The 14,092-nt window shown below is 33.7% G+C and overlaps 1 protein-coding gene across 1 annotated transcript; it reads right to left on the bottom strand.

Moving 5' to 3' along the window:
- Positions 1-623: 623 nt before the first annotated feature.
- Positions 624-2,885, bottom strand: LOC149774860 (uncharacterized). Its single transcript, XM_089944668.1, has 2 exons — positions 2,586-2,885; positions 624-1,781 (listed from the first exon to the last, which is right to left on the bottom strand). The coding sequence occupies exons 1-2, from the start codon at positions 2,883-2,885 to the stop codon at positions 624-626; spliced, it is 1,458 nt and encodes a 485-aa protein (XP_089800794.1).
- Between the last annotated feature and the right edge of the window lie 11,207 nt (positions 2,886-14,092).

Consider the following 14,092-nt stretch of genomic DNA (forward strand, 5'->3'; position numbering starts at 1 on the left):
TGATATGTTAACTCTGAATTTAATTTAACTTCAGTTTTCTATATATAATAGAAACAAAATGTTGTTGGATAGTATCATGTGCATTCAATAAAAAAGGATAGAAACTGATTTTTTTTGCTTGTTTTTATTTAATTGTTGATTCCTCAGACATTCATATATTTCTCTCTCAATACACAAACACTACACAGCAATGATAACAGACAGCTTGTTGACTTGATCATGCATTTTACATATAAAAGTATAATGTTGCTGTGACACTTATAGGACCACTGATTGTACATTTACTTCTTATGAGTAGAATATGTAATTTATTTGCATTCTTTAAAGGAAGATTATTCATGGGCCACTGTGGCTTATATATTCCAAGACTTTATTTGAAGTAAACATCATGCTAAATAGCATGCAAAAAAAATATAATAAATTTTGACAATTTAAATTTTGATTTTGATAAATATGGATGTTCAAATTTAATCATGATATATACATATAGATAAACAAAATCAAAATGGTTACCATGGTGTTTTTACACTCAAATGTAAAGAAAATGTGTTAAACCTTGTATCAAATTGTGACCTCTTGCTCACATAGCCAGCACATTGTTCATAGTTAATTAATCATTCAAATCAATCATCATGTTCATTATCATGAACTAGTGGTTGTTGGAGATTTGCCAACGCAACACAAATTTTCCAACTGTTGCTAGACTGATGTGCTAGAGTGATAGGCATGACACCTTGCAGAATGCAAACGTTCTTGACCCTCTCAATAGCTCTTTCTACATCTATTCTTAAATTTGCTATTCTTCTTGTTTCTTCAACCTGACGTCTATTAAATCTCTGAAACTTCAGTGGTGGAATGATCAAATGGATTCCTCTTGGAGTAGTTAGGTCAGATATAAGGAAACCTTTATCAGCCATAATTGCATCTCCTAGTTCACACTTTTCCAATATCCCACTAGCATGAGTAAGCTGTTTATCACTGATACTTCCAGCCCACAAATCTGATGCAAATGTTATTAGACCAGAAGGACTAATACCTATTAATGTCTTGTAGGTCATATGTGATTTGTAGTTTGAATACATCAGTGACTTGTTTGCAAGTGATTGAGGTGTCTCTGTGTATATTTCTGTACAGTCGATTATTACTCTGCAAGAAGGATACTTCTCCTTGAATTTGTGAGGCATATACTTATTAACAAGTGCACGCGATGGCCAGGGAATCAAAAAGCACCATTGTTCATTCAAATATGATATCCAACTGTTTGTAATGTGACTTCGCGTAGCCTTTGAAATATGAAATCTTCCTGCCAAGTCTTGCAACAGAAGGCCAAGCCGTAACCTCATCAAGACTAAAATAAATTCATCCATTGGTTTTAAAGATCTGGGGAGACCCTGATTTTTGCCATCTCCTTTTCGTTGTGTATGTACTCCAGTATCATTCATTGCATCAAATAAAAGATGAATTGTGTTAGGATCTGGAATTCCATTGTAAATCATACACTTTTCATTGGATTCACTGATATCTTCAAAGACAATGTCAGGTCTTTTTACTTGAATCCCAATTGATTTTGTTTGCTTTTCCTGAATGTCTATAGATGGATCCACTTGCATAACCTTACCAAATGTCTCACCCTGACATGAACAGTAATTATCATCTGTCTGTGTACCAACATTAGTGACTAAAGGCTCTGAAACTGTTCGAACTCCATTTTCATTACAATCTACAGTAAATGGATATGTCTGGATGTCTTTCTCTAAGAATCTACACATCTTTTTCTTCAACTGCTCCACAGTGGTCATTGAAAATCAATGAGACCTGTTCTGCGCAATAAGTTGTCTTCAGTGTTGTTTGGTCTTCACTTTTTTCAAACTCACTCGCAGCATCAGTATTGAGATCCATTGTATTAAGCTGTGATGCAGCTGACTTCTCCAAAGAGCACTGAAAAGGTATGTGAAACTTGGCAATGTTGGTCATATATCATTTGACATTATTTAAGTTTTCAATAACTTAACAAATAATGTCTGGGCAAATCGTTATGTGCTTTAACCTTAAACAAATATAACCTAAAATAATTTATTCAATAACATGTGACATTAGATTTAACATTCTTAATTCAAACATGCATTTGAGATACAAGATGCACAATCTTACTAGATATTGGACAAAACTGATTATTTGCTGTTTTATTTTAAATAAAAATGTATCATTATCTCTCCAAATTAGGGGGCCCCGAGTGGCCGAGTGGTCTAAAGCACTCTCCATTACGGATCACTGCCATCTCACCTCTGTCTGCGTGGGTTCGAGTCTCGGATTCAGCCAATGTGGGTATGTGAGAAAGCTTGACAGTAGCTTCTCGTGGGTCGGTGGTTCTTTCTGGGGTTTTCCCGGGTTCTTCCTCCACCATTAATACTGGCCGCCATGTATAGCCTATCGTGTGCTGAAAAATGGCGTTAAACCCTAAAACAACAAAAACTCTCCAAATTAAATGTAACATACCCCTCTTTATATAAGCACAAGAAAGCTTTCAGCGATATAAAAGCAGTTTTCTAATGGAGTTATTCGTTAATAAATTCAGATTAAATTACCTTGGACAATGCAAATATCTTTCTTTTCGACTTCATGTTGAAAACCGATGGAATGTTGTGTTCTTTGGTAAATTTTCCATCTAAGAAATGCGCTGAACAAAGGCAGTCATGTCTGTTGTAAGCGAATTGTGACATCAAAATTTTAATACGCCTTATCCATGCTTTTCTCAACCTTTCGTCTGCAGGAAACTTGTGGAGAATTATAGTTTTGTTGGCAACATATTTTCCCCGATAATTGGAACAGACACTGCAATAATATCTCTTCCTAGTCGCTTTTGGCATGCTAGTTGATGTATCCATAACGGGAGTATTGCTCGCCAGAAATAGGGATTGTAAATTCACGAACAGGGTTTCTGGTTTCAGTGTACCAAAGAGCTCTGCAAGGGAGCCTATTTTCAAGGGCGGTAACAACCCTTATCGAACTGGCCTATATTGGCCTAATTAGCTTCCGGAAAAGCCGTCTCAATGTTTTCAAAAATAATCGCGGGCTTGCAATTGCCTTACAGAAAGCACATTGTAATTATTGCAAATGTAATGCAGGGATTTGAAGGTATAACAGGGATCTAACAGTGTAGCCAGTTGGAAGAATATGCCAAAGTATGGAAGAAGTTGTTTGATCATGCAGTTTGACACAATGTGACTGTTGCTTGTTTATTCAGTCAATAACAAAAATACAGTCGTATCTACCTGAGATACCCATTTCACAACTAAACTTGCATAATAGTAAGCATTTCAGTTTAAATGCAAAATTGGTGATATCACATATGATGGATGTTCATGAGGAATTACAAGTACCTGCAGTTACAATATGAATTTTTTATATATAAAAATGCCTACTATATGTACATACTGATTGGCCCCCACCTTGTTTCTATGTTGTTTACATGCATATCTTTAGGCTTTTAACCTTTGATTATTACTGTTTTTAATTGAACTTTTACTTTACAAAGTAATGGTCGCATTAGTTATAAAAATGTTGATTCACAGTTTCAGATCGTTACATAAAAGATTGTATGGTTTGGCTGTTGAATATTTGTTACCATCTTTAAAGTCCAGCAAGGAACCAGCCAGTAGTGGGGAAGGGTGCTTTCAATAGGATATTTTGTTTTCTTTTAACTCAAGATTAATTTGTTTTTAAAATAATCAAATTTGTTTTTAAACTAATAGATATATGTATTATGTTGTTGTTGTTTTTTAGCTCTGCTGGTCATATACCAGAAGTGATTTTAGATGGTCTGTTGACCGTCATCAGGAGTCTATTGTTTGTGTTTGTTAACACAAGTTTTTTGTTGCTGCCTCTCCTAAGCTACTTATAGGATTTACCTGAAGCTTTACAGTCACATTCATCCCAGGGTCTAAGAAATGGTGCTGCTCTGACATCCAATATGGCGACCACAGTGGCCATCTTAAAAATATTGTTATCACTATTCCTAAATGGATGGTCTTATCACCATTCTGTTTTCACTTGAAATCTAGTTGCTCCCTAATGAAAATGGTACCACCAGTATGGCTGCCACTGACCATCTTGAAATACTTGTTACTGTTACTTCTGAATGAATGGTTGTTCTGCTGCTGGCGATTTCATTCTTGATAAAATGATGCCAGTCTGACTTCCGGTGTGGCCCAAATGACAGCCATCATGGAAATCTTGTTATTGCTACTTCTTCTGATTGTATGTCCATATCAAGATAGGGTTTTCACTAAGAGACTTTGTATAATGTCTGCTTGGTCCTAACTAAAATGGTGCTGATATGATATCCAATATGGCCACTACATTAGACATCTTGAAAGTCTTGTCATTGCTACTTTTGAATGGATGGTCATATCATCATGGAGCTTTAACTAAAATAACATCTTATGCTTAATTGATAATGGTACTGATAATATGTTCAGTGTGGCCACTACAGTGGCCATTTTTAAAATATTGTTATTTCTAATCATCCATTATGGATGGTTGTGTCAACATGGAGTATTCACCAAAAGACTACTTAATATATCTAGCTGATCTTAAATAAAAATGGTTCTGATCTGATATCCAATATGGCCACCATGACAGCCATTTTAAAACTTTTGTTATCGAATCTCTACTTAACCAGAAAGTAAAAATGAATTGAGGTTTTCACCATATGCCTTTGTATGATGTCCAGTTGGTCTTAAATGAAAGCTGTGCTAATCTGATGACCAAAATGTCCATTACAGCAGGGATTATCATTGGAAAAGTACAGTTAATTTATTTGCTTGATATATTTAACAGTTGAAAGTATTGTGTATTTTCACTGGGCCCAAAATTATGGTAGTTTCCTATTAGGCTATCATAAGCCATGTGACACTTTAGAACCCATTCTTTATTTTTCCTAACATCCATTAAAAAGTACTCAGTTAATTAAATACCCTATCACCAAATACTAAAACCCCCATCATTCAAATAACATCTTTTCTTTTCTTATAGGGTCCCGAGTGGTCGAGTGGTCTAAAGCGCTCTCTGTTACGGATCACTGCCATCTCGCCTCTATCTGTGTAGGTTCGAGTCTCGGATTCGGCCAATGTAGATATGTGAGAAAGCTTGCCATTAGCTTCTCGAGGGTCGGTGGTTCTTTCCGGGTATTTCCCAGGTTCTTCCTCCACCATTAATACTGGTCGCCGTGTATAGCCTATCGTGTGCTAAAAATGGCATTAAACCCTACAACAACAACTTTTCTTATATGTGTGATTATTAATATAATCCAGGATAATTACTGGCTCACTTGGCCACTACATGTATCTGTTGTACCTGACTTGACCATGCTTCTGGTGCATGACCTTTGTGTTTGGATTTGCTCTGACATAATCACATGATTGGCCTGCCATTATGAAGTCCACTGGTATCGTGTATTATATATTTCAGTGATTTCCATTATCAACTCATAATGCAACTTTAAAACCTTTAAATGCAATTTAAATATGTTTATACTGCAAGTGCTCCACTGCAGACTGAAAAGTGTCAGTGAAGGCTCGGAGACGAACGTGCTTTAGCAATATTGTGTATACTGCAAAAGCTACACTGGGCCTGTCTTATATAAAATTAGGAAAAGAAGTTTTTCTTAAAAATATTTGCCAATATATTTTGTGAAGTCTATTTACAGAATTAAACATCAGCTGTATGGGTAAGTTCCTTGAAGAGACGTCTGAAATGGAACAAGGTCTTCACTGGGTCTTCGAATGAAAAGATTCTCAGAAATGTTGGTATTTCACGATTTTGACAATTGCTTATAAATCTTGAAATATTGTGTTAAGGGCAGAAGTAATAGCTGCATATAATATGTGCAGAGAAGAGCTCCATGACCAAATGAATACGCATATTCGTCTCCCCAAAATAGTATTACACATTACATACTTTTCTTCCAGAAATAAGTTCTTTTCCACATGCTAAGGTAAAATAATGAACATCTGACGGGATACCTTGACATCGGTTCAAACAAAGGAGAATTGCTATATGAAAGACTTGTGTTGTTTTAAAAAAGTATTGGCTGCTTCCCCTGGGTTCAACAAAGAATTTTAATACAATTCGAACAAAAACATCTATGTTGAAGTTGAAGTGTCATTCCTTGGAGATCGTGAACATACCTGAATTTTAACTCCTAGCTTAACGTATTATGTTTTGACAAAACATACATGGGATATTCTTTTCTGAGAGAAAGCAAATATTTTACCATCACTGTCCCTTGGTTGGCAAAGTTGGATATCGTTCATTTTTGGATCCGTTTTACTGTTTAAAAGACATAAAAGAGCAGTATTCTTACAAACATCAATGAGAAGTATACAGTATTTCTTTAAACATGTCAAGATCTCAGATACAATCGACGGAACATTTAAAAATCTATAATTGAAAATACTATAAGTGCATTAGAGTTTTGCACATTGTAAGTAAATTTTACATTTTGAATGTTAAAACACTGTTAGCTTTTTCAGAATATGTTCATTTTTAATTTATAAAATAAAAACTATATACTAACACGAAGATGTAATATATGTAATTGTGTCCAGTTTGAAGAAAATTTGTATTTTTGAATTTAATAAGAGTTTTTATACACAATACGCAATATCTTCTCTCATTTAATTTGTCTTTATAACCTTCGATATTTCAATAGATGTGCTGCAAATAATACTTTAATAACATCATGCGCAACTGGTGATTTTTCAGAAGCCATCTCAGATCTAGCTGTTGAAAGCCAATAAATAAGAACTAAAGTATAACAATAAAACAGTGTCTTTATCAACAATTATATTGCTTGGCCTATGATACATTAAAATGTTTTATCTTGCATCTGGTGTTTAAAAAAAGTACAGACATTACTTTAGTGATATGTCAAAGGTGAATTGAAGCTGAATCGTTCTTAATAAATACTGAATAAACAGAATCAAGCAAAGATGTGGAAAAGAAGTTCCAATTATTATGTTATTGTGTTTAATTTAAACGTCATTTACTCTCTCTCTCCCTCTCCCATGAGAACAGTATGCTTCAGTCTTGATTTACATGCCTAATGTTTGAACGTAGTAACAAACATTGGTATGAAAATTTAAATATTCCTCGAAAGAATAATTTAGGTTAATAAAAAAATGTTGTAGTTTAAGTTAAAATGTTTTTTTATTCAAATTGTATTGATTTCGAACTGGCACAGAATTGAATGTGAATATTTAGAAAATGATTTACCTTGTGTCATTCTTGCATCCTAAAAGGAATAATAATATAAGTGAATTAAGAGTAAAGTGGAGATACTTCAATGTATACACGGTGTTCTAAAACCTTAATGATATGCTTCTAGTAAATTTACTCTGGATATATATGTGTGTGTGTGTGTATGTGTGTGTATGTGTGTATGTATGTACGTCCTTCCATCCCTTCTATTTTCGTAACATTATGTTATGGCCATCCTGAAATATAATATCGCTATTTATTTATCCTTGAATACACGCGATATATATATATATATATATATATATATATATATATATATATATATATATATATATATATAGCAGAATGCGATGACAAAGAAACGCATGGGTCCCACGATAGTGAATTATAGATTTCTCCCATTTTTGCAAGGGAGACAACATCTTATGAAAATGCATGGATGGATGGATTGATTTACGTATATATGTATGTATGTACAAAGTCGATGACAATTACGTCAGGGAAAACAATTCAAGCCTGAACCAAAAACTTGGGTGGATTATATATATGGAACACAATAATGACAATGGCTATTATGATCAGCACCAAGACTACGACCATGATGATCATGCCTCTATATGTGTAAGTTTACTATATCGTACTTCCTAATATGGAACAACATGAGTCACAAACGGGACTAAGGAGTATAACAGCATTATTCAATAAAACAAAGTTTATTCCCATTTTAGAACTATGATCAACTGTGCACCAAAATATGATTGGCCATGTCATCTGATATCCAAAATACATTTGCTACTGTAAATCACTCCGAACATTTCCTGCACTTCAGAATACTGGCAATGCAATAAAGGAATGATTACATTAATATGATTGCATATCTGAATATTATATTCAAATATACAAAGCATCGTCCTTATGAATCAAAGTCCGAACCTTTTCCAATGGAGCTGTTGTATCAACATTCTTATATCAATACCCTTTTACACAAATTACCGTTGTCAAAATTAGGGCTACTTGTTAGGTCAACTTCATCTGGAAATCCAGCACTATGCGATGAAGTAACTGGGCTTGCAAACACTCCAAACCATGTGCAAAAAATGGTTGATATAAGTAACAGATACCCCTACAATGAAACTTAAAGAATGTTCGAAACAAACTATTTCCAGTAACATTAGAGTAGAAAAGAACCATAAAACTCGCTACTGATTAGAAATGAAAACCAGCACTCTACAAACGTATGCCATATTGATATGTCCTGCAAAATCATCTACCATAAAGACTTCAATGTTATGGCTAACTCCAAAAACGACAACATAATTACATAATTACAATTAATTACATCACTTGCAAAACTTCTAATCACTATTCAAGTTAAAATCACAGAAATGTGTAAATACTGCAGTTATTGTACACAGATGTAACAATCCATGCATTTATTTGTTGTCAAAGTACTGTAAGACATGTATAAATATGTTGGTCTCATAAATAATTTTTACATTAGTCTTTTGTGTCCCTTGATAATGCCTAAGTTGAGAAATTTGTAAAACATCTTCTGGGTAGGGACCTATAATACGGTATGAGGTTATCTGAGCCGAAAACACAAAATTATAATAATGATCTATTTCAGTGTTCGCAGCATCTGAAATACATGAATTGTTGTAAAATGATTTATTTAAAAATGAAGATGAATGATTATAGAAATCGCAAAAAGGCGTATCTTCTTGCCGCTATTTATGAAATAACACATAAAATATATACTGTATAAAATTAATGTGTACATTAATTAAGTATTGCTGTTGTTCAAGAAGTACGCCTTACATTATAATAAATATGTTACTCTCATATAAGAAAGTTGAGCTTCTAAGAGACTTCTCTTGTGTACATCTATGTCAATAGTATGTATTTAATACATGATACTTTATCTGAATATTCCTTTCAAAAGAGGAAATAAAGATAGATGTTACAAAATCTAAGACCCAATCAGCGGATATGATCTTAATCACGCAAATACTTTTCAAGCAATAGAACAAATAGATTAAAATATATTTTCCACGGTTATATTAATAGTCTTTTTAAAAGGTCATTGCTCAAACTGTGTGTCGAGTAAATACGTGAAGAATTGATATCACTTATAAGCTTTGAAAGAACAATTAAAAATCGATACATATGTTTGCTTGTTACAATAACGATTGAACCAGGTATACAACAAATGAGAGTTATCTCTGTTTTAGCTGTTTCCATATTTAGTGTTTAATTTTGTTCATTTATATATTACAATAAAACATTCAAGGAAATTATTAATTTTAAGTGGCTAGAAAATAATGACGTTGATTCTAAATACAGTTTTATTGTATGGAACAGTACTCGCAGATATTTAGAAGAAATTAGCGTGTGTAATAAGTTGCTAATTACAAAATTATAAAAGCTCTTAAGGAACAAGCAAACTATCGTATAACCTTTTAATAACGATAATAATAATGAAACTAACAACAATCATTATATATATTGTTACAAGCCAGGGGTCTTTACTTGACCGAGCGGTTGTCAAACCCTGGCTAGAAGTCAGAAGTTTACCCCAACTTTCCAAAGACTCCCATACAACTTCAGTTGTAAATTAGAAAGCCCAACCTGTCCGTTTTAAACATACCATTTCACCTTTCCCACCGCTGCCGCCAGAGATTTTCTTTTTACAAGCCTGGGTATTTACTTGTCCGAGCGGTTCCCAAACAATGGCATGATTCTCGCTAGAAGTCATAAGTTTACCCAACTTTCCAAATACTTCCATACAACTTCAGTTGTAAATTAGAAAGCCCGACTTGTCCATTCTAAACATAACTTTTACTCTAATCAATGCACAGACCACATATCTCACCAACTGAAAAATATGTATCAACCGCACATATGTCACCCCTAGAGAAATAATATGGATGCAAATAATGTAAATGCAATTTAATACAAAGAAATAATATTATCGTACAGGTTATCCTTGTAATCAACTGAAACTCGAAGCCAGACTGACAGAAAAAGAGATATATATGGAGGGAGCCATGAAAAGTGAAAGTGAAAGAGAGACAGAGACAGCGACAAAAAACGACTATTTTGCATTGGTAACATACCTATACATAAACCTTTCCCTGAACGGATAAATAACACTAGCGCAGCAACAAAGAAACAGGCGGCCGGGTCGAAAATGACTAAGGATCCGATCAGTGTAATATCCTTTCTATTTTCCATTGTGTCTGAAAAGAAAATCAGCGATTAAATGTAATGGTGGAAAATTAATTCCTCATTTCTTCCCATCGAATCCATATCAGTCGTTCATGCTAAAGATATTTCCAAGCACTAGCTAATAGATTGTTAAAAAGGTCGTGATTAGTTTTAAACTTTTTACATTTTCCTAATATCTGAGGAAATAATGTAAACTAACTGGTAGTCTGTGCTGATTATTGACGTGCACCTACGTTCCACCAAATAAATAAAATGCAATTATGATTACCTCAAAATATGCAGGTGTTAATAAATAGTATGGGCAATAAGCAGTTTCAAGCAAAGTTGTGCCATTATTTTCAATCAAATGTTTGGATAATGTGTAACTACATATACAAACTATTTGGCAAAACTAATGTGATAAAACTGCATCGTAATCTAATGTGTCAATTTTATATTGCTTATATATTGAACCTGGTGTTATTCTGCAATTGTATTCGTCGTGTAAAGGGTTATATAGTCCTTGTTAATCCATGAGAAAATTTGTTTTATTGGAAAATAAATTTTGATAAACGATAACTCTAAAAGTGAGATTCAGTTATAACATAAACAATGCATTTCAAATCAGTCCGTTATGACAAAATATGTAATCGCTATAAAAATCACAACAATTATCACAAATCCCACTAGAAGTATAGTGTGGGACAATGTTTTCACAAAGGTTTGGAGTCTAATGGGAATTGCAATTATGATTCATAGTACATGGCTGGGGAATGCAACTGTTAATGTTGTGGAGTAAGACTAGGTTTCCAATGTTCTAGTAAAGTGTGATTTTGCCACCATTGCACACTACGTTTCTAGGCTATAGAACGTTGATTGCCATAATGTTCACTCACACTTTCTATTTTGCCACCGTTCACTCGCAAAACAAGTCTGTAGATGCTATAACGGAAATTTAAGACTGTGTTGATTGCAAAATTACACATAATACTGTCCACAAGCTCATTATTATAATCCTTGTAATCGTACATTACTGAACTAAGTGAACTCAGGATGTTTGTTCGTAAGTTCCATAAAATCTTCTTCCAGATGATGTATTCCATATTATTCCTCACAGTGGCCATTGGGAAAGTAAATGGCTACTCAATATGCTCCTTGGCAAGGCCTGTCATCAGTAGCATGTCTAGATAGAGGACGTCGATGCAGTCAAATAAAATTTACAAATCCTGCATTATGAAGACATCTTTCCTTCAGGTTTCACTGAAGAAGTTCGATAAAATTCTCTTATGTGTTTTAATACTACCAAGCTGTCTTATAACACACTGTGAGTGTTGTTTTCACATTCTTCATTTTCACCATTCAATAGTTTCATTTCATTTTTGCTCTTCTTGCGATTAACAAATTTAGTTTACTTCTTCTGACGTTTCAAAAAATATCGTTCACACTTCCTCCTATTTCTTTTCAAAATCATGATAGGCTGGCAACGGTAAAGGAGGTGACGGTGATACAAACAAAATTCATAAAAATATCTCATAGCTGAAATGAAGTCATTATCTTCTGGAACAATGCTAGCAAAAGCAATGGCAGTAGTCGTCTTATCACTTCGGGCATAATAAATGCAGTCTGCATATATTAACGTAATTCTTTCATTGTAAGACAGAAAACTCATCTGACTGAATTAACTATATATGGTTTTTGACTGGCAAAATCTTCTCACCAGTTTTGATCCAGTCCATATAAAGATATGTGTTTGCCCAGAGGGATTTCTGTTTGCAAAGAAGCCATGTCACTGTGAAAATCTCAACCATTATTTCCTCGATACTTGTAATCCCATCTACCCAGTGTATGTCATAGCACTGTGGGCGATCCAGATATTACAAACACAGCTATTTTAAAGAGAAGAGCATGTGGAAGGGTAAGTGTGCTCGATGAGAGCTTTGGTCTCTGGACTGCTAGTAAGATGATGCTTGAAAAGAACAGTAAAGTGGCGCCATTTGCATCAACACTCTTTAGCTAACAACACCAACGCCTCTTTTTAGGGTCTGCAAACTATGTCATTGCCATTATATGTGTTTTATATTTGTACATGTAATTTGTCTATTTTAAACTAAAACATAAAACCTTAATCCTATATGATATTATGTTTGTCGATATAATTCATAAACACTTTTACCGTTGCGAGATAACATCCAGGTAGGCAAACACTCCTACCTTCTTCAGCAATAGCGTGTTTTAGCACTCCTACTGTCATGTAGGATGTCAACCCTCTTCTTTTGCACCTACACATTCCGTTGGTTAATAAACGCAGATGGTATAGGTCACTTTAACTGTTGAAAGGAATGATAGTAAGTGTGGCACGTTGGGTACTAGATGATTGGTTATTGGTCAATGCAAATGGCGTATTGGACAATATTGTCAGGTGTATGGCAGCATATATATGGGTGTTGGATGTCAGATTTTTGATTGTTCGATATTATATAAATGATTTCTGAATCACTCGGTGTTATTCACTCCAACGGTGTGTGCGACACTAGACAGTATGATGTCCGATAAAATATGAATAGGTCTTACATACTAAACAACTGAGGGTTGGATGGTAGATAGCTGGATGTTGATAGTGGACAACTATATAGCGTATTGCGGGTACCTGAGTAGCGAGTAGAAACCTAGTAGCTGAATAGCAGACAACCAAGGGATCGATTGTGGATAACTGTCGTAATTTAAAAAAGGTCTTTCGGATAGTAAGTTTACTTTTAGCTTTACGTTCTCCATTAACACTATAATCCCTTGATATCGTAGTAGACAAGACACTATAGGAAGAAAGTGATAATGTTTATTTAGACCCCATGTTCTCTTGTAAAATGATTTAAATGTTACCTTAATGTTTCTTTTGCTGTGCAAAAAAATTTCTAGGAACATGTTATTTTCATATTGATCTTATTAAAATTTGATTAAAGAACATCCTTTCATTGGAGCATACGCCCGATTTTATATGATCAATATGGCGTAGAACAAATTATCGCTTTTCACCCAAATAAATTATGTTATAAACAAAAAAGACGGAATTTTCTGAAAGCTCCTATTTTGAAACATGACTTCTTGCAAAATTAATATTTTTCCATATGGATGTATATATATATATATATATATATATATATATATATATATATATATATATATATATATATATATTCCATTAACCCTATAATCCCTTGATATCAAAGTAGAAAAGTCACTATATGATGAAAGTGATTATGTTTGTTTAGATCCCATGTTCGACTGTAGATTGGATTTAATTGTTAAATTAATGTTCATCTTGGTTTACAAAGAAACGTCTTGAAAAAGGTTATTTTCATATTAATGTTATTAAAATTTGTTTTAAAAAGCATCCTTTCTTTGGAGCTTCCGACCCATTGTATATGATCAATATGGCATAGAACAAATTACTGATTCGTGCCAAAATAAATTAATTAGTAAATTAAGTTAGACACAAAAGTAACGGTAGATGCTGAAAGCTCCTATTTTGAAATAGAACTTCTTGCAAAATTTATATTTTTGCACACAGACACACACACGAATATATTATTATATAATATAATATAATATAATATAACATAATATAATA

The sequence above is a fragment of the Sinohyriopsis cumingii genome, unplaced genomic scaffold (genome assembly GCF_028554795.1).
Source record: "Sinohyriopsis cumingii isolate HCF-2022 unplaced genomic scaffold, ASM2855479v2 utg000127l, whole genome shotgun sequence".
Lineage (NCBI taxonomy): Eukaryota > Metazoa > Mollusca > Bivalvia > Unionida > Unionidae > Sinohyriopsis > Sinohyriopsis cumingii.

What these genes read in the sequence shown, in the direction of transcription:
- LOC149774860 (XM_089944668.1), bottom strand. Translation starts at nt 2,885, where the DNA reads ATGGATACATCAACTAGCATGCCAAAAGCGACTAGGAAGAGATATTAT. An exon ending in AGATATTTGCATTGTCCAAG is followed by an intron (nt 1,782 to 2,585) that starts GTAATTTAATCT and finishes ACTGTGGAGCAG; the next exon opens with TTGAAGAAAAAGATGTGTAG.